At 39.1% G+C, this 19897-nt stretch overlaps 1 protein-coding gene across 1 annotated transcript in view; it reads right to left on the bottom strand.

The window, feature by feature from the left end:
- ALS2 (alsin Rho guanine nucleotide exchange factor ALS2) overlaps positions 1-19169 on the bottom strand; it is a gene marked incomplete in the record, with an annotated part of 65822 nt that extends 46653 nt beyond the window's left edge. Inside the window, 7 exon segments of the mRNA XM_027773648.1 lie at positions 1-43; positions 3303-3474; positions 5220-5402; positions 9141-9218; positions 13078-13174; positions 15039-15207; positions 18681-19169. Of these exon segments, the coding sequence (XP_027629449.1) occupies positions 1-43; positions 3303-3474; positions 5220-5402; positions 9141-9218; positions 13078-13174; positions 15039-15207; positions 18681-18888 (950 nt within the window).
- Between the last annotated feature and the right edge of the window lie 728 nt (positions 19170-19897).

Here is a 19897-nt window from a genome sequence, read left to right on the forward strand (position 1 = left end):
ACCTCCTGCAACAGCTGGACTGTGTTCGCAGTGCCCAAGTTTTCTGTAACAAAAGAATGATGATGACCACAACAACACAGACTATTTCTTTATGACTATAATAATCAGAATCACTAATTCCCCTTTTCTAAGAATACTCAACATGTTGAGATGTACTCTTACCTATAGAACCCAAATAATTACAATGTTAAAGAAAGCAACTTCAGGGACCAGCAGGTGAAGTAATGGCTGTGTCGCTGGACTCCCATGTAGTCGACCACAGATGGAGTCCCGGAACCAGTGGCTTAAACTCATGCCAGGCGTGTGTGCGTGCGTACCCAAGATCCCATAGAGGAGAATGGAGGAGAAGGGATTGTGTCATGGCCATCCCCTCTGGCGGGTGATTTCCCACTTTCTGTCTTTCTGGCAAGAACATGCGCCCTATAACAAAAGCCTCTCAAAAAAAAGCAACTTAGTGATCACATGTTCTAGTTATTTGAGGAGCTTATGAAAACAAATTCACAGGAACTTTAGAAATTCTGATCAAGTAGGTCTGGTTATATGAAGGTGGCTGGATAGGGCCAGCTCTGCAGCACAGCAGGAACATGCTGCTCAAGTGCCACGCCTGATGGGCCAGAGGACTGGACGAAAGGGATCGCAGCAGGACCAGACCTAACGTAGGGTGCTCACCTCTCATTCACTCTCACATTCATGCATATGCACTCTATCATAAACAAAGAAAAAAATGAAATAAGCTCCTCAGATGGACCAGCTGGGGTGATGCAATAGTAACACCATGTTCCACGATGCTGAGGCCTGTAGTGGAAGGTCCTCGATTGGTGTCCTGAGGGCTCCCTGTGCAGGCTGGCTGTGTGTGCTAGTGATCCGGTCTGGCTGAGAGTGGAGGTAGGATCACAGCTTGAAGACCCTGATGGGAGTTCCTCCCTCTCTCATGGAAGAAATAAACACAAAAAAACTTAAAAACAAAAAACGTCCCCTAAATGTACTTAAGGGAGAAAATTTTTTTTAAAAAGCCTTCTAAGTGATTTTGAAGGTAAACCAAATTTGAGACTCACTGAGTGAATACAACTTTCATCTCATCTTAACCCTAAGTAATCTTAAACCAAAGAAGTAAATTACCTAATTTCACACAACAGACTAATAGAGACAACTAAGAATTAAACTCTTTTCTGCAGATGTATCTTGGTTAACATTCTGTATTGACTTCTGCCCTATCTACAACCCTGCAGTGCAGAGAGAGCAATCCAGAAGTAGGACAGCCTCCATCACTTTGAATTTTATAGGGGAATCAGGAGATTATGTGCTTTTTCCCAGCCCAAAGTTCCTCATTCCTGGTACTTCTCTTTCCAAGAAATGAGGCTGATGAGTAGACCAGGTAAGAACACCATAGAAATTAGAGGTTAGCACAGGGAAAAAGCAGATACCACTTTTCTTTCAGAGAACAACCAGGAAGCTTCCAGCTTGAATTGCTTCTTCTCCCTGGCCAAAGAGTTAAGAGTGTTAGGCCCACCCAGAGTAAGGAAATTTATAGAACAGGGACTCCACAACACTTAAAGAAACAAAATATAATTAAAAAAAAAAAAAAAAAAGCAAAGACAGTCTCCAACTTAAAAAGGGACAGTATTCAAAAATGTTGTAAATCAGTTGTTGAAGTAAATATTTTTCCTTTAGAAACGGTGGGCTGACTCACACAAGCCCATGTCACCTTCACGTGGCAAAACAGAGACACTAAAGCATTAGCCTGAAATCTGGTCCTCAAAGAGGATTGCTTTTCCCTATAAGGAGTACAAAAGAAAGAAAGCTTCCTCTCCTTTCTTCTGAAGGTTAGGGCCAAACCTGGAAACAATTTTTAAATGGGTACATTTTTCTTCAGTAGCCTCTCAACCACTATGGTGCATTCCTTTTCAACCTCCTAGAGATTCCAGATACTTAAGAGTATCTTGGCAATGGCATCTCATCTAGGACCACTGCTACTGAGGTCCTGCATGTTTTTTCCTCATGTTTTTTCCTGTAGTTTGAGCACTGAACCTGGTAGCTTGAGAAAAATGTTAGGCATGTGTGCATGTGTGTCCGAAATCCAGACATGATGGAGAGGTGGAGAAAAGACTGCAGCATGACCATGCCCCACAAGGGTGCTTTTTCCTGTCTCTCTCACCTTTGTCTCTTTTTCTCTGGCAAGTGTACAAACCTAGCAGAAACTAAAAACAAAACAGTAAAAAAAATTCCCTCGCTTCTGTGTAACATGGCCAAGATTTTGGCCCAGCCTTGGTGATGTAGTAGGGAGCACAGTAAACTGCGGTATTGGAAGCCAGGTGGCCGAGCATGGGTTCAGATCCCGGACTCAGTCAACCTGAAACACACCAGGCAAATGCATATACACAACATCATCTGATGAGCAGGAGAGCTTGGGAAGGGGAGCTCGGCATGACGGGACCCTGTTGAGGGTGTTTCTCTCTCTTGTGTACATGCATACATGCACTGTGAGTAAAATAAATAAACTTTAGGGAAAAAAAGAATCAAACTTAATCAATTCATGCTAATGTGAAATAAGACATTCTTATAGTAACCCCCAACTTTAAGAGACTAAGTACTAATCCAAATAAAATGAATCTCTACTTGATACAATTTTAAGAACTGTAAAAACAAAAACAAAAACAAAACAGATATATAATGAAAGGTATACAGGACTTAGTGGAACTAAAAGTGTTATTTGGAAGTCAAACTTCTAGGGTCAACTTCCCCAGTGTTGTTTCTATTTCTCTGCCATAAACACTATTTTTTAAAAAAATTTAGTTAGTTAGTTAGTTACTTATTTATTTATTTATTGCTATGCTCTGCTATAGTGCACTCACCAGAGACAGACAGAAAGAAAAAGAGAAAGTGAGAAAACATCTCCCAGGGGGATGGCCATGCTGCAATACCTTCTCCTCTTAGGATTTTGAGCACACACACATGAGCTCAAGCCACTAGGTCTGGGACTCAAACCATGAAGGTGGCCATGTGGGATTCAGCACCTTAACCTCCACTCCACCAGCTGGCCCTCTGCCATGAATATTCTCTAAAAGTTCCGTTTTCTGTTTTCATAAGTAGAAGGAGCTCTGGGAGTGGTAGGATGGGTTACTGATAAACTGGAAAGAGTATGTAAGTTGTTGACTGCTTTGTATCCAAAACCAAAAAAGGACAGTGAGAAAATAGAAAGGGATAAACCATAACTCAAAAGGTTTTCTTTATGATATAAGAAGTAGATAAAGCAGGATCCAAGGTGAGCTGGGAGTGGTAGGTAGGGAGAATTGTCAACTTACCTAAACTAAGAAGAGGCCTGAGAATCTGAGATTTGATATCACTTAATTTGGAATAGAACCGTCTTTCCGAAGTAGCCAACTCGTGGAGACTGGCAATGTACCCCATAATGTTTTTATCCACCAAGGCTAGATAGCTACTTTTTCCTGCTGTCACTCTGCTTATATATCCAAGCTAAAATAAAGAAAAATAAGATTAAAGATATAATATACTTTGCTAGTAGCAATTTGGTGTGTTGAAGCTCACTCCTATCAGCTGACAAGAGACAAATGTTAAATATTAAGGAATTCTGCAAGCAGGTTATTAAACTAGTGGCGGGTTGAAAGTGGCCATGGTGACAAACTGCCAACATAAAGACTTTTTTTTACACTTTTTTAAAGAGCTAGTGTACCAGTACACCATTATTATATATACATATCTGGATCTATACATAAAACTATATATTAGTACATCTACTTTCATTTATCTCCAAAATACCTTCTATTTTATAGTACAAGTATTTGGAACCACAGGTATCATGGATATATAAAGATCCAAATGATAAGGATACATGTCTCAGGACTCCTTTTGCTTGAAGTGAGATTAATGAGAACAAAGAGGATTTCTAGGCTATATATACAAACAATAAAGGTCTGGGACTTAAACTGCCTCTCAAAAATAGAACGTAAGGCGATTTTCTCTAAACAGGATATTGTTTCATGCACCCATGATACTGCTGTACAAAAGTATTCAATGTCTTTATTCACATATCCTTATTAAACTAGGCAGGCATGAAGCTGCAGAGCCAACAAACATCCCATTGTAACCAAAGACCCAGAGCCTTATTCTTTCATCACCCTTTATCTAGATGTGTGGGATCTTCGTAGGGAATGTGGAGCCAAAGACAACACTTACAAACCATCAAAGAGCATGCCTATACAGGTCAAGGGCCAAATCTTAGCCAATGCTGCCATTAGCAAGAAAGATCTTGTCCCAAACATCCAGAACTTATTAGCTAGAAAAACAAATGCAAAGACTGAAAAACAGCCCACAGCATGTATCGTTCAAGAAATTCAGAATGCCCTAGCTTTGAGGGTTAATTTCTCGGCAGTATGTCAGTTTGAGGATCTGAGTTATTTTAGCAGGAAAAAGAAACCAGAAACAAGCTAATGGCTTAAGTTCATGAGAAAGAGACAGAAAGCAGGAAAACAGAAATTCAGATCTGTAAATGAAAAGTAAAGGGATAAATAGTAGGAAATAAAGTGAAAAACTAAGGAGAGGGACCAGCAGCTGGTGTGGTGATTAAGGCGCTGGACACTCCCACATGGACGACCAGGGTTCGAGTCCTGAATCTGGTGGCTTGCTTTCTCGCTTCCTCTCTCTCTCACTCTCAAAGTCTGTCTCTCTCTGGTCAAATTAAAAAATAAAATGAATGAATAAATAAAATAAAATAATTATTAAAAAAATTATTAAAAAAAAAAAGCTAAGGAGAAAGCAGTGAGAAGTAGAATCCTATAAGCTTTCATGGTCTGTATGAGCTCATCCCTACAATTTGCACTTCTCTAATTTACCCACTCTATTTCTACCTTAATTCACTCTGTGGATACCATGAATAGTCTATATTTCTATACAAGGGTGCTAAAGCAAAAGCTATTTATCAAGTATGCACTGTAAGGATCAAGCAAAGGATGAGAAAGGCTAAAACCCTTACCTACGTGAATCTTCCATTATAATAATAAGGACAAAGGAAGTAAATCACAGAGTGCATTAGATGGTGATAGGCACTATAGAGAGAATAGGCAGAAAGGAGATAAGGAGTGGAGGGGAATGGGAAGGGGCTTACAGTTTTAAGTAAGTCAGCGATACTTAATAATTGGCATACATGCAAAAACAGAAAGACTTCTTGAGCACGGGGGCCTTAGGATGCAGTTCCTGTTCACCTTACTACAGGAGAGAAGTACTGGAGTCTTAGTACCGCTGTGATTCTCTGGAAGGCTGTCACCTTCTGGAGGGTCCTGTCGGCCACTGTAATATAACCCAGGCTGGAAGTCTTCTGTATCCACCAAAAACAGAGAATAATCCTGGCCTGCAGCTACACTCCACACTCCATTTTCGCTATTAACCTGCAAAAACAGAAAGATATGTCTGTTTGAGGTGAAGGCAATCGGAGAGAACTTCAGATCCATGGGAACTGAAATGTTGGGTTACTTGAACTGGCAGGGTGCAAAGGCAGTCATGTCTCAGAAGCCAAAACTCACCCAGTAATGTATCCAATCAAATGCAGAAGACATACAGGAATAAAAAGAAATCCCTTGTTCAGCTTTCAAATTTAAAACTAGATAGGGTTTTTTTGGAGAGATTTTTGCTATGGGCGTGTGTGCTTGCCAAAAAGACAGAGACAAAAAAGCAAGAAATCAACCCCCAGAGGATGGCCATGCCACATTCCTTCTCCTCCATTCTCCTCTCAGGATTTTGAGCACACACATACATGCACCCAGTTTGAGTTTAAAGGTGCAAGGTCTAACACTTGAACTGCAGGCGACTACGTGGGAGTCCAGCAACTAAACCATTATGCCATCTGCTGGCCCCAGAACTAATTTTTTTAAAATAAATAACTGAAAGATAGAAATTTAAAAAGGAAAAACCAAAGATCTGACTTATTTCTGGAATTCCACACAAGATTTAGCCTGTTTTACAACTAAGAGGCCCAGAACTTTTAGAGCCCTACTAGAGAAGTGATACCTTTATCCATCCCTTTTGGTTATGTGCCCCATTCAGGCCAACTAAACCCATGGGCGCCAAAATTCAGTTCTTCCACTTGTAACTCACGCCTCTTGGATGTGGATCCCTGGATATTCAAACTCTCAGGACCTCCTAGAAGCCCACCTATACAAGTTTCTTAGATGTGCAGCAGTAGCAATTATCCAGGGAACGGGTGATAAATGTAGACTCTTGGGCCCTGGAGCTCCTAGGGGTGAGATTTGGCACTGTTTTCACAAGCCCTCAAATGATTCTGATGTCTACAAAAATTTGAGAACCACCACCTTATATTAATGACCCTCAAACCTTAAAATTCCAAACAGTAATTCAGTGGTCACCAAAGAAAGGCAGGTGCCAGGGCTTTGGGGTCGCCCCTTCAATCTTCAACTAAAGTCGTTCTACTTTATCTGTTTAATATATGGAATTCCTCACAGGATTTCACGTGAAGTGATACTACTGTGAAAACTACTGCCATCAACTTCCAGATCCAACTTCAGCCCTGACTCTTAGACTGATAAGCAAAGAAACCCTAGTCTGTTAGTCTGTTGTGTCTAGATAGCTGCAGCCCTGACACCTAGACCAATAAGCAAAAAATCCCTAATCCCTTCGGTCCTGTCTGTCTAAATGGGCTCCAAATCCTAGATGACTGTGTGTGCATGTATGTGAGCAGGCACACATGCGTCTCTACGATTTCATAGCTATTCAATCTGGCCTGATGCTATCTTCTCAAATGCAGGCTCTCTAAAAAACTGACTTCCTGTTCACTCTGCAAAGAATAAATTAGAATTTTTATAGGAGTGTCTAATCAAAACTAATTTAAATCTTGTCATCCCCCCCTTCACTAATCTCACAGATAAACCAGAACAACTTCAATACGTTTTTCTCACTCTTACTCAAATGAAAAACTACAGTCCTGATGCTGTAACTTGTATATGTGCAAAGAGTTATGAAACTAAAACCGATAATGAACTCCATTTCTCTTTCTGACTCTCAAATGTTAAAAAGAATTATGATTTTCAGGGAACTAGCAGTTAGCGTAATGGCTATGTCGCTGGACTCCCACGTAGTCAACCGCGGTTCGTGTCCCGGACCCGGTGGCTTAAAACTCACGCCGGGCACGTGTGCGTGCGTGCCCAAGATCCCGAGAGGAGAATGGAGGAGAAGGGATTGTGGCGTGACCATCCCCCCTGGGGGGTGATTTCTCGCTTTCTGTCTCTGTGTCTCTGTCTGTCTGTCTGGCGAGCGCATGCGCCCTACAGTGAAAATCTCTCCAAAAAAAAAAAAAAAAGAATTATGATTTTCAGAGTCTACATGCTATATGACAAAACTTTCCATAAATAAGTGCATTTTCTACTTTATTCAAATAAACAAAAACTAAGGAAAATTGACTAGCAGGAAAACTCCTGAAAAAGTTCATGGGAAATACATATTATGAAAAATAACTATGCATGGACTTCAAAAGGGTTTTTTTTGGCATCAAAATAGACTTATATTTTAATTCCATTTTTCCAAATTTTTTGACAGACCATATGTCTTTTTTTGGAGAGGTTTTTGCTATAGGGCATGTGCGCTTGCCAGAAAGACAGAGTGAGACAGAAAGCGAGAAATCACCCCCCAGGGGGGATGGCCACGACACAATCCCTTCTCCATTCTCCTCTCGGGATCTTTGGCATGCACACACACACACATGCCTGGTATGAGTTTAAGCCACCGGGTCCAGGACTCAAACCGTGGTCGACTAAATGGGCATGCAGCGACATAGACATTATGTCAACTGCTGGTCCCAGACAGATCATATGTCTTTGTTTGTGATAAAATATCAGAGAGTGAGTAATTTATTACTGAAATGTTTTATACTGAAAATATGCACAATCAGAGCTAGAAGTAACAACTGTTTCCTCGTATTTTTCTTCCCAGTAAAATGAAGTCCAACTTGGGACCAGCAGTTAGCGTAATGGCTATGTCGCTGGACTCCCATGTAGTCTACTGCAGTTCGTGTCCCAGACCCGGTGGCTTAAACTCACGCCGGGCACGTGTGCGTGCGTGCCCAGGATCTCAAGAGGAGTACAGAGGAGAAGGGACTGCGGCGTGGCCATCCCCCCCCCGGGGGGGGAGTGATTTCTCACTTTCTGTCTCTCTGTCTCTCTCTGTCTGGTGAGCGCACGCGCCCTATAGCAAAAACCTCTCAAAAAAAAAAAAAATGAAGTCCAACTGAAGAGAAAGGCAACACATAAAAGTCTTAGACAATGATGGATTTACCATGCACAACTGAATATATGAATTACTGAGTACTTAGTAACTGTAGCTTACATCTGAATCGTGTTCCTGAAATGATGTAAGTATCCTTGTTTAGTCTCTACTGCTCTAGTTTAGGAAGCGAGTCGTGAGATGGGGTAGATTCAAACTAGATACACACAAGCTCCATGGTTCACCTATTATGCTTACCACGCATGGTCTCCTCCACTGCTACCAAAAACTCAGAATCGCTGAATAAGGAGCCAAAATTACTGATGACAATTTGGTCTTTCCAGAGTGTTGGGAAACAAAAAAAGGTTGAGAAATGGTGCTCTAGAATTCTATCAAAGGGACTAGAAGCTACCAATTGCTCAATAGCTTTATGTACACTAAAACTAATTCATGCAACAGCAAAAAAAAAAAAAAAAAATCACCTCTACTTTTAGTTTCATTACAGAAAACGAAAAGGCTCATATAAGGGAAGGTTTCATTACTGTGTATATTATCACACTCATACACACACACTACCATCTCTATGAAATGCTATGTTAGAGTCTTAATGAGATGTGAGAGAGTAGACATTATTTGGTAAAGCTCAGAAAACATCACAGATCTAGAAATATTTATTTCAAAGGAATTTTTTCATTTTTTCTTAAAAAGGCAAAAGAATTCTTTTCAATGAACTGAGGCTAAGAAATATAAATAAATACATACTAAATATTTAGCTTATTTAAAAAAATTTTTTAAGAATAGCAAAACAAATTTAGATTACAAACACATAAGTCCCCTAGTGCTTAAAAACAAGAAAAATATAGTGTTACAACTTAAAATTCTAAAGTAAGTTGCTATCAAGTTCACAAAAATACCTTTGCAAGACGAGGGACTGTTGTTGGGAAATCGGAATGCCCAAGTTGGCCAAAGGTATTGCTGCCCCATGCGTAAACCTATCAGAAAACCACAGGATAGTAGGTAAGAGCTGTGAATCTGCTCTTGCAAGTCACCTCTGAACCTTTATGAGAAATGCTATAGAAGTATCATAATGAAACATAAATTACTCTTATTAATCTTTTATGCTTTGAAAAAGCAGTATTAAGAAAATTCATTTTTAAACAAGACCAGAGATAACAAACAGAATCCATAAGACATACAAACCAAGGGTTAACAAGAGCAACAACAGTAACTAACATTTTTTAGGCATTTACTAACTGCCAGGTATTCTTAACACTTTCCATGTATTAATTCATGTATAATTCTCACAACTGTCTTTATTTTCAGTCCAGATATGATAACTGGTCAACAGAGAGTAATTTTAAGTGGCAGAAACAGGATTTAATTCTGGAATTATCCTATACTGCCTCTTGCAAGGAAAGCGATGAAAAAAAAAAAAGAAAGTAAGTGCTGTAAAGAAAAGGAATCATGATTCCTTACTCTATGGACTGGAGTACTATGGAATGACCAGAAAGCTTTCACAAACAGAGATTCACTGTAGGATAAACCTGAGTGCATGCTCCACCACAGACAAGGGGAAACTAGATTACGATGACTATATTTAATGAGCACGTTTCTGTTTATTCTGATTATGAAAGTAATTTATATTCATTGTACAAGACTGTGACAGTACCAAAAAACAGTAAGTGAAGAGCACTGGGGAATCAATCAGTTAAGAGACAATTACTATTTTGTTTGGAGAAGATACAACTTTCCAGAAATTTTAATGATTACTAGATAATATATGTGTGTATGTGTGTGTCTATATATACATTATATATATACATACATATATACACACATATACATATACACATATATATAGTATAGCCCTACATGGTTATTAATAACTAGTTATTAAAAATTAGTTATACTTTCATCAATTTCCTACCAAATTATTAAGTTCTTTCAGATATCTGAACATAAAAATCCTTGAAAATTTGTATATTTATTTCCTTCCGTAGGATACATTCCTAGACAAGAACTCTGGGTCAAAGAATGCATATTATGATATTTGATACATGCTGACCATCTTCCAGAAAGATCCAGCATACATTCCACCAGCATTGCATGTACCCTTTCCCACCTCCTGACCAACTCTCAGCCTTAAATGCAATCCTTGCTAACCAGACAGGTGAGAAAAATATTTTCTTGCTGTTTTAATTTAAATATGCTTACTCAGTGGTCATCTTTTCATTTGCTGTTGGCTATTCCATTTTTTCTCTTATGAATAAAATAAAAATATCCTTTGGCAAGTTTCCTGTATCAGAGTAGCAGTACTTTCTCATAAATGTTGCAAATATTTTTCCCCAGTTTTTTTATATATCTGAATTCTTATTGTCATGTTTTTCACTATTCGGGGCTACTGAATTACTATGTAGATAAGCATATTTTTTACTTTCTAATCTCTAGTTTTGATGTTATATCTTTTTTTACTCCTCAGGTTATTGAAAAAAAAATCTAAATTAGTTCTTACACATGAAAGGTTCTACTTTTAACTACATCTTTAATATATCCAGACTTATAATATATAGAGTTAATCTGTTTTTTTCCTGAAAATAAGCCAATAGTTCCACTAGTATTTACTGGTTACTCAGTCATGTTTTCCAAATGGATCTGAAATGTCCACTTTTATTGTACTTTCAATTCTCATACATACTGGGGTCTATTTCTAGTCTACAGGAATATTTCTGTCCTACTAATCTGTTGGGAGTTTTACAATATGTATCATAAGAATTAAGCTCTTCCTTTCTGCTCTTTCTGAATTTACCTGGCTCACCTATACTTATGTTTCTAGAATAATTTTATAATCATTTTATCATGCTGCAATTTTTAATTTGTTTTAGGTTTTTGCCAAAGGGTGTGTACACTCACCAGAGAAAGAAGGAAAATGAGAAATCACCCCACAGGTGGGATGGCTACACTGTAATCCCTTCTCCCCCATTTGCCTCTTAGGTTTTTGGGCATGCATGCACACATGCCTGGTGTGCTTTTAAAGCTGCCAGGTCTAGGGCTTGAACCAGTCAACCATGTAGGAGTTCAGTGCCTTAACCACCACATGACCTGCTGGCCCCTCACACTGTGAATATTATACTGGAATATTTTGGGAATCGTACTGAATTTATACTGTGCTGATTAAAGGATTTAGAGAAAAATTAAATTTTTGCAATACTGAAGTTTCTCATCCAAAAGTAAAATATCTCCCTTTACTCTATGACCTTTAAAAAGGTTCCAGGGTCTATGTCAAATGGGCACTGTGAACTTTCTATTAATGTTATTGCTAGTTCCTAAATACTTTTGCTATTAATCATGAACAGCATTGTTTGCCAAGCATGTTTTCTGCTTTACTGTATGTATATAATAAAACTAGTAATTTTCATTTTATAACTGACCATCTTCATAATCTCTTGTTTCGTTTTGTTTATTTATTTATTCATAGAAAAAGAATAGGGTGAGAGAGAGAGAGAGAGACAGGAAACACTGATAAGGTCTAAACACAGTAATCCAAACTATGCTGACACTCCCAGCATTCTCAAGGGGTTCCTGGGGTACGAACCTAGAACCTTTCCCATGTGAGTCCAGTTGCGTTACCACTACACCACTACCTGGTCCCCTATGTTCTCATTTTTTAAGTCTTCTGAATGACCCATCATGACAATAAACTATCCTTTTCTTTCCTAATATTAACATGTATAAAGTTATGTTAACTTTCTAGCTAGCCTAATATGGAAAATATGAAATAAATCAAATACCAAGAGTTCAGAATCCTTTACTGACTTCTTTAAAAAAATAAAAGGTCTGGGACCAGCAGTAAGCGTAATGGCTATGTCGCTGGACTCCCATGTAGTCGACCGTGGTTCGAGTCCCAGACCTGGTAGCTTAAACTCACGCCGGGCTCGTGTGTGTGCGTGCCCAAGATCCCGGGAGGAGAATGGAGGAGAAGGGATTGCGGCGTGGCCATCCTCCCGGGGGGGTGATTTCTCACTTTCTGTCTCTCTCTGTCTTTCTGACAAGCGTACATGCCCTGTAGTGAAAACCTCTCAATAAATAAATAAAAGGTCCTAGCCTGGTGCCCTGGTCAGTAGGAAACTGAACTGCATGCAGTGTTGGAACCTACATGGCCAACCACAGGTTTGGGTTTGAATACCCAGTCTGGCTTACGAATACACCAGATGTGTGTGCATGCCCAGGATCCTGATGAGCTGGAGGACTAGGGGAAAGGGGAACACAGTGTGAGGAGATTTTATCAAGAGCACTTCTTTCTCTCTCTCAGTATCTCTATCATGTGTGTGTCAGGCCATAAAGAATTAATAAAATGAAAAAGAGACCTAAGGAGATTAGTGAAGTATATTTTAAAATAACTTAAAAGTATTTTTTTCTTTTGGAGAATTTACATATGAATGGGCATGAATTTTGAAATAATTTTAGAGGTCACTGTTAGGTCCCACAATTTTAAAAGAAAAAAATTTACCTTGTTTTCTTTTCTTAGTATGGATTTTCTTCATCAAACAATAAAGATTCACCAATGCCCTAGAAAATTTGGAATTCTATTGCTAGATTAAGAGTTCATTATAGAAAGCTTCTTAGTCAAGCAAAGTCAGTATTCAGATCCAAGCTCTACTATCACAGGTGATAAGAAAGTTATAAAATTTTTCTCAACCTACTTCGTTCATTCCTACAATGAACATAAATCATGGAAAACGTTGGAAAGCATTGTTGTCTGACGCACTAGCAGGTAATCAATAAGTGATGACCAATCCTGTCACGTTGACCTTCCCTGAAAATAAGATCAGCATTTAATAGTTTGTCTCCTACCTGAGATTTTGCAGTAAGTGCAAGAGAATGGTAGCCACCTGCCTCCAGATGGATCACTTCTTTACCATCTAGACACTTTACACACAGTGGTTGAAGCCTTAAAAAAACACACACACACATGGTAAATCAAGGTATTCTCAGAGTGATGGCCTTTCTGAAATTTTAGAGTGCTTTCAAGTATAAGTATTTCAAAAGAAAATATTAAAATGAATGTATATATATTTTAAATATAGTCTTAAAAACTATAAATAATTTTTGTGTCATTTTAATTTACTCCTTGTGTATGAATCACTAATTAACCACCACAATTCAGAATTTGTTATGAATCATAAAACTAAAAATAAACCATCATAGCAGAGAGTACACTTAGGACACAATGAAATACATCTGTAGAGGGGAGTAAGGTGATTTTAAAAAATATTCCATCATCTGTCTTCACTCTGCTTAGGACATTTATATAGCAGGCTGCTTTAGATAATCCTTCCATTTATACACACCTACAAACTTCACAAATACCTAATTTATTAATATTATAAGCTCCTATTAAACAAAATGACAGTTTTCCACTGATGCAGTTTTGACAGCCACAATGTAATGTTTCAGTTATAGTTATTTTGGCACTGGCAGGGACATCTTTCAAGTAAAAAAAAAAATCTGCCAACTCTCTTAGAAATTTGTTTTTAAGAGAGATTTCTGCTATAGGGCACGTGTGCTCACTGGAGAGATGAGAGAGACAGAAAGCAAGAAATCACCTCCCATGATGGATGGCCACACCACAATCCCTTCTCCTCCATTCTCCTCTCAGGATTTTGGGCATGCACGCACACATGCCTGGCATGAGTTTAAGTTGTGGGGTCTGGGATTTGAACTGCAGTCGACTCCGTGCAGCCCAATGACGTAACCACCACGCCATATGCTGGTCTCCTCTCTTAAAAAACTGAAAATGTGAACCATTCTAGTGTTCCCATGAAATACCATCTTATGTCCAGCACCCTTTTTGTTTTCTAAGATGAGTATACATCAAAGACGACAGGGAAAGCCAACAGGTGATGTGGTGGTTAGCGTGCTGGACTCCCAATGGCTGAACTATGGTTCGAGTCTCAGACCTAGCAGCATGCTTCCTCACATTCCCTCTTTTCCTCTGGTCTCCTCTCAGGATTTTGGGCATGCACGCACACATGCCTGGCATGAGTTTAAGTTGTGGGGTCTGGGATTTGAACTGCAGTCGACTCCGTGCAGCCCAATGACGTAACCACCACGCCATATGCTGGTCTCCTCTCTTAAAAAACTGAAAATGTGAACCATTCTAGTGTTCCCATGAAATACCATCTTATGTCCAGCACCCTTTTTGTTTTCTAAGATGAGTATACATCAAAGACGACAGGGAAAGCCAACAGGTGATGTGGTGGTTAGCGTGCTGGACTCCCAATGGCTGAACTATGGTTCGAGTCTCAGACCTAGCAGCATGCTTCCTCACATTCCCTCTTTCCTGGTGGATGTATGTACTCTATAACAATCTGAAAAATAAATAAATAAATAAACCTTTAAAAAAAAAAAAAGACATGGAAAGGTGGCTACAAAAACACATGGATATGTAAGTCCAAATTCAAGACTAAGGTTAACAACAGCTTTTTTTAAAAAAGAATTATTTTATTTAATTTTATTCATCACTATTATTTTTAAAATGTGATCAGAGAGAGAGAAAAGAAAAGTGAGAAAGCAAGCCACCAGGTCTGAGACTTGAACTGTGGTTGGCCATGTGGGGATCCAGAGCACCAACCAACATGCCACCTACTCGCCCCAAAGTAACAGCTTTGTATCAGAGGTAATGGTGCACCGTAATCTGGAGCTAGAAGGGATCGGACCTCCTCTATGAGGACACTGAGGATTCAGGGTCCTTTCATAGGAGAGAGGTGATCTGCTGAGGCCAGTTTCCCATCAGTCAATGCCAGTGCACTTACCTGGGCAGAACATCGCCATGCCCCAGCTGCCCTTCCTTCCCTTTTCCCCAGGTCCACACCTCTGTTCGCAAGGAAGGCAGGAGAGCATCTGCTTCTCCACTATACGTGGGGGTCAGAACCACAGTCCTCGTTTTCACCCGAGCAGCTTTTCTTAATAGCCTAGGCGAAACTGAAAACAAACCAGAGATGAAGTGGACAATAGGGACCCAGGATGGGAAGATAAGTTACAATTTTGAAAAATTGAAGATTTTCAAAGAAATATACTAGCATGGCATTTTTGAAGCATACTGTATAGGTGCACTGTATAGGTTCTCTGCAGAAAAGAGAATTTAATAGTCACGTGAGTGCTGGTAAATGCTCCCCACTATGTTCTGTTCTCCCACTATTTCCCTGCAGAAATTCACTCTAGCACGCATTAGGCACTGACAAGTCATGCAATTAAAAGTCCTGGTTAGAGGCCAGTTCATGGCCTACTGGTTAAGGGAGCCAGATCCTACATCCCAGATGAACACGCAGTTTGAATTCTGACCCTGGTGGCTAGAAAAAACACACTGGACAGGTGTGCATGTGCACCCCAAATCTCAACAGAACAGATAATGGAGAAGGGGTTGCAGTGTGACCATACCTCACTGGGGAGTGCTCTCTCTCTCTCTCTCTTTGTCTTTGTCTTTGTCTCCCTGTCCCATGACCCTTGACAAAATTTTAAGAAATAAAGAAAAGCTCTGCTTAACTGTTATTAACTTAGCCCTGCTTTCAAACATCTGGCCCCAGAATCCTCTTCTGTATAACATCTAGTGACACTATGTAGAACTTGTATTTTAAAGAATATGCTGAACAAAATACTACACTAAAGCTAACAAATGTTTTTCCCATTTCAAAGTGGAGTTAAAATTTAAGCTTTTCTGAGCCATGGTCTAAGTTCCCATATATTATAAATAATTGTAATAGAAAACTTCAGATACAAATTTTTAAAATTTTATGGTGGATAAAAGATCATGAAAGGTAATACTAAAGAGATTTTGTATTTTACCTCTACTTTTAAAATTAAAGAGAAGCTAAATAATCTTTTAAAAGAATTCTGCCATCCTTTATAGTGTTCGAAATTATAAAGAACACATATAATATTATATAAATTTTGTATACTAATTTGGATAAGTTTTGAAGAAAATCAGCAAATGTCACTATGTGTAGACTCAGCCATTAATTTGCAGGCCACAAGAAAGTGATGCCATCACTGCCTAAGATCTACATCATTGCTAATGAATGTACCATTTGTATGCACACAGGGACTCAAATAAACTTACTTAAAGTTTTGTCGAGAATGTGTAGCTGGGGGCCGGCAGGTGGCAAGGTGGTTAGGTGCCGGATTCCCATATGGCCAACTGTGGTTCAAGTCCCAGACCTGGCAGCTTGCTTTCTCACTTTCTCTCTCTCTCTCTCTCAGATCAAATTAAAATAAATAAGTAAATAAAGGTAAATAAAATAATTCTTTAAAAAACAGAATGTGTTGCTGATAATTTTTTTTTTTTTTGGAGAGGTTTTCGCTATAGGGCGCGTGCGCTCGCCAGACAGAGAGAGACAGAAAGGCAGAAAGCGAGAAATCACCCCCCAGGGTGGATGGCCATGTCGCAATCCCTTCTCCTCCATTCTCCCCTCGGATCTTGGGCACGCACATGTGCCCAGCGTGAGTTTTAAGCCACCGGGTCCGGGAAGCGAACCACAGTCGACTACGTGGGAGTCCAGTGACATAGCCATTACGCTAACTGCTGGTTCCCTTTTTATTTATTTATTTATTTTTGGGTTGCTGATCATTTTTAAAGAGAAAAAGAGTACATGCAAAATTTTTCCAAAGCTACTTTAGGATGCTAAGTAAAATTTAACCCTAGGGTGTAAGTCTGTTACTGGGACTGCGTATGGTCTGTATCACAGGCCAAAAACCACTATTCCACATTGGTAGTTCAAAGAGATTTCAAATATATTTAAACTTATAATGCTAAAAGATATTTAAGAATACGAAAATTTTAGGGGGTCAGAAGGTGACATGGTGATTAAAGTGCTGAACTACATGGCTGACTGCAGTTTGAGTCCTGAACCTGGTGACTTGCTTTTTCACTTTCCCTTTCTCTCTCTCTCTGTTCAAATTAAAAAATAACAGTAATCAAACTAATAACAAATAAAATTAAAGAAAAAAGAAAGTGTTGGTACAAGTTTCTCCTTGAGAAAACAGAATTTATGGTTTTCTTAAATATTGTTTATATATGTATACACAAATTAATCAGGACTAAGGGTTTTATTCGTGTAGATGAAAATCTAGTGGCAATGAGAATTAGGAGGCAGGACACAGGAAGTGCTCAGTGACATAAGAGAGTGCAGGAAGTAGAACCACATGGAGAGCAGGGGCAGAGAAGAAACACCAGTGAGCTCCGTACAGTCCAGGATACCTAACTTGGCAACTTTGCACACCATGGTGTAAAACAAAGGTTGGTTAATTACAGCCCATAGGTCAAATGGAGCCCATGGCCTATGTTTGTAAATACACTTTTATTGGAATATAGCCTCACTCATTCACTCATGAATCATCTGTGGTGACTTTTATGTTTTTTGTTTTTGTTTTTTTTTAATTACCAAAGGGTGTGGGCACCCACTGGAAACATACAGAAAGCGAGGAAGAAAGAAAAAGCACCTTCTGATGGTCATGCCACAATCCCTTCTCCTTCATCTTTCCATCCTGTCAGGATTTGGGGCACGGAAGTACACACATCTAGAGTGTATTTCAAGCTGCCAGGGCCAAGGTTTGAACTGGTCAGCCATGTAGGATCCAGCTCTCTTAACCACTAGGCTATGGGACCAGCCCTTTGGGGACTTTTATGTAGCAACAGAATAGCTGAATAGTTGCCACAGAGAATGTATGACCCACAAATAAACTATTTCTCTTTGGGCTCTTTAGAGAAAAACCTGCAAACTCTTGGCATAATCCAATGCTTCTCCAACTTTCATGTGCATGCTAACCACTTGTTAAAATGCATATTCTGAATCAGTAGGTTTGGAGTGGAGCCTGAGATGGTACAGTTCTGACACATTCCCAAATACCGCTGAAGCTGCTGGTCTGCACATCACTTTTGAGACGTACAAGTCTAGACAGTCTAGATTGTTGAACTGATTAAGAAATGTAGGAGAACTAACCACCTATTACCTTTAACACTCTAAAAAGTTTATTGCCAATGGTTTCAGAAAATGAAGCTCTCTCATACTGAGTCTTACAAATGAGCTCTTTCAGGTCAAGTGTAGTAATTCCTCACTTACCTAACGGTCACAATTGCAACCACATCTATCTGTAGATTAGATCCTAATTAGGAAATGAGACTACTGTCACATTCCAAAACAATACAGTAAGATTCATAATAGGATTCATAAGCAGAGCAGGCATCAACAAAAAGCTATGTTCTCTGGTTATTTTTATGAAGCAGAGAAACATAATTTTCTTTAAAACCATTTAGGGAAACAATTGTTAAATAAATTTTGACATCTGAGTTATGTCAGCTTCAGTAATCAGAAAAGCTTATTTGTTATAATACAGAACGTGATGTCAGGAGCATCCTGGGATTCACCAAAAGCTGATTCAAAAACCTGGTTAATCCTTACCTTGTGACAACAATCCAGGGAGGGAGAGTCTTCTACTGCCTCCCTCTGATTCCTCTTCTCTGATATCCACTAGACTTGAACTTTTCTTTCCTTGCATCGATTCCTGTTTAACCTGTTCTTCTCTGCTATCTTTCAGGCCTTCTGGGCCTATGGAACTACCGCCTGCCTGAGCTCCAGTTTCACACGGGGCTGTACTATAAAAGTTCATCACTTTCTTAAGAGACAAGGCCCCAGCTTCATACGTAGCAGCCACTCTCACACCAACAGCAGATGCACAAGAGACTACCAGGCTGTTTAGGGCTGAGGTGCTGGTGGTTGGTGGGCTGTGAAGATTAGGAATTGTTTCTTCTACGAGAGGCTAAAAATATACACATACAAAAAAGCGTATAAAAATAGAATCCCTTATACAAAAAGCAATCAATAAAAAAGAAGTTTAACATCCATCACTGTGTACATTTAGGAATCCAAAACAAAAGAAGGTCTCTTCTTCTCCAACTTAAAAGGTTTCCCCTCTTGATCATGGAGTTAATGCACTAGGCGGAAATGAGGACTCAAAATACTTATCAAAAGGACTTCCTTTTGTCTGGGTGTTAAGTTTTCACATGGTATTTAAACAGAAGCCCTAGCTGCTTTTTAAAAACTAAGAACAGTAGAAGCAGAGAAGAGGAAAAGTATGGTAAACACTGCCTTTCATATATGGTACTCTGTGATGGCCCTGGATAAAAGCTGGAAGAAAAATGCAAGTTTAATATTGATCACTTTTAGGAAAATATACACTGCTACTAAGAAATAGGAAAAAAAATTAATATTTTTGTCTAAAATGTTTTATAAATCGAAAATTAGATCTAACATATATAGTTATTCCTCTGCCCTATCACCTTCCAAATTATGTCCTTAAGTTCAGGTCCTTCTCCTGGCTCACTAGTAAGTCACTTCCCATGGCTCAAGAGGTAGACAGGCCGAAGGATTACCTTTGCTCTTGCTACCATAGAGGGTAAATGTGGTAAATTAATAATTAACATTTGGAACCAATGTCCACAGTGAGATTTACAGGTGAATTACAAAGTCAAACTAAAGTTCTCTAATATCTTAGGGAAAAAAATCAGCTGAAACCTACTCTAAGCTGTCAAACATCACTGTTTACTATAAAGGAAAGTCATTAAATGTACCTACCAATATGTGAAAAGCTTATCGGCATAGGTTACACTGAATAATTT

The sequence above is a fragment of the Tupaia chinensis genome, unplaced genomic scaffold (genome assembly GCF_000334495.1).
Source record: "Tupaia chinensis unplaced genomic scaffold, TupChi_1.0 Scaffold000361_2, whole genome shotgun sequence".
Lineage (NCBI taxonomy): Eukaryota > Metazoa > Chordata > Mammalia > Scandentia > Tupaiidae > Tupaia > Tupaia belangeri.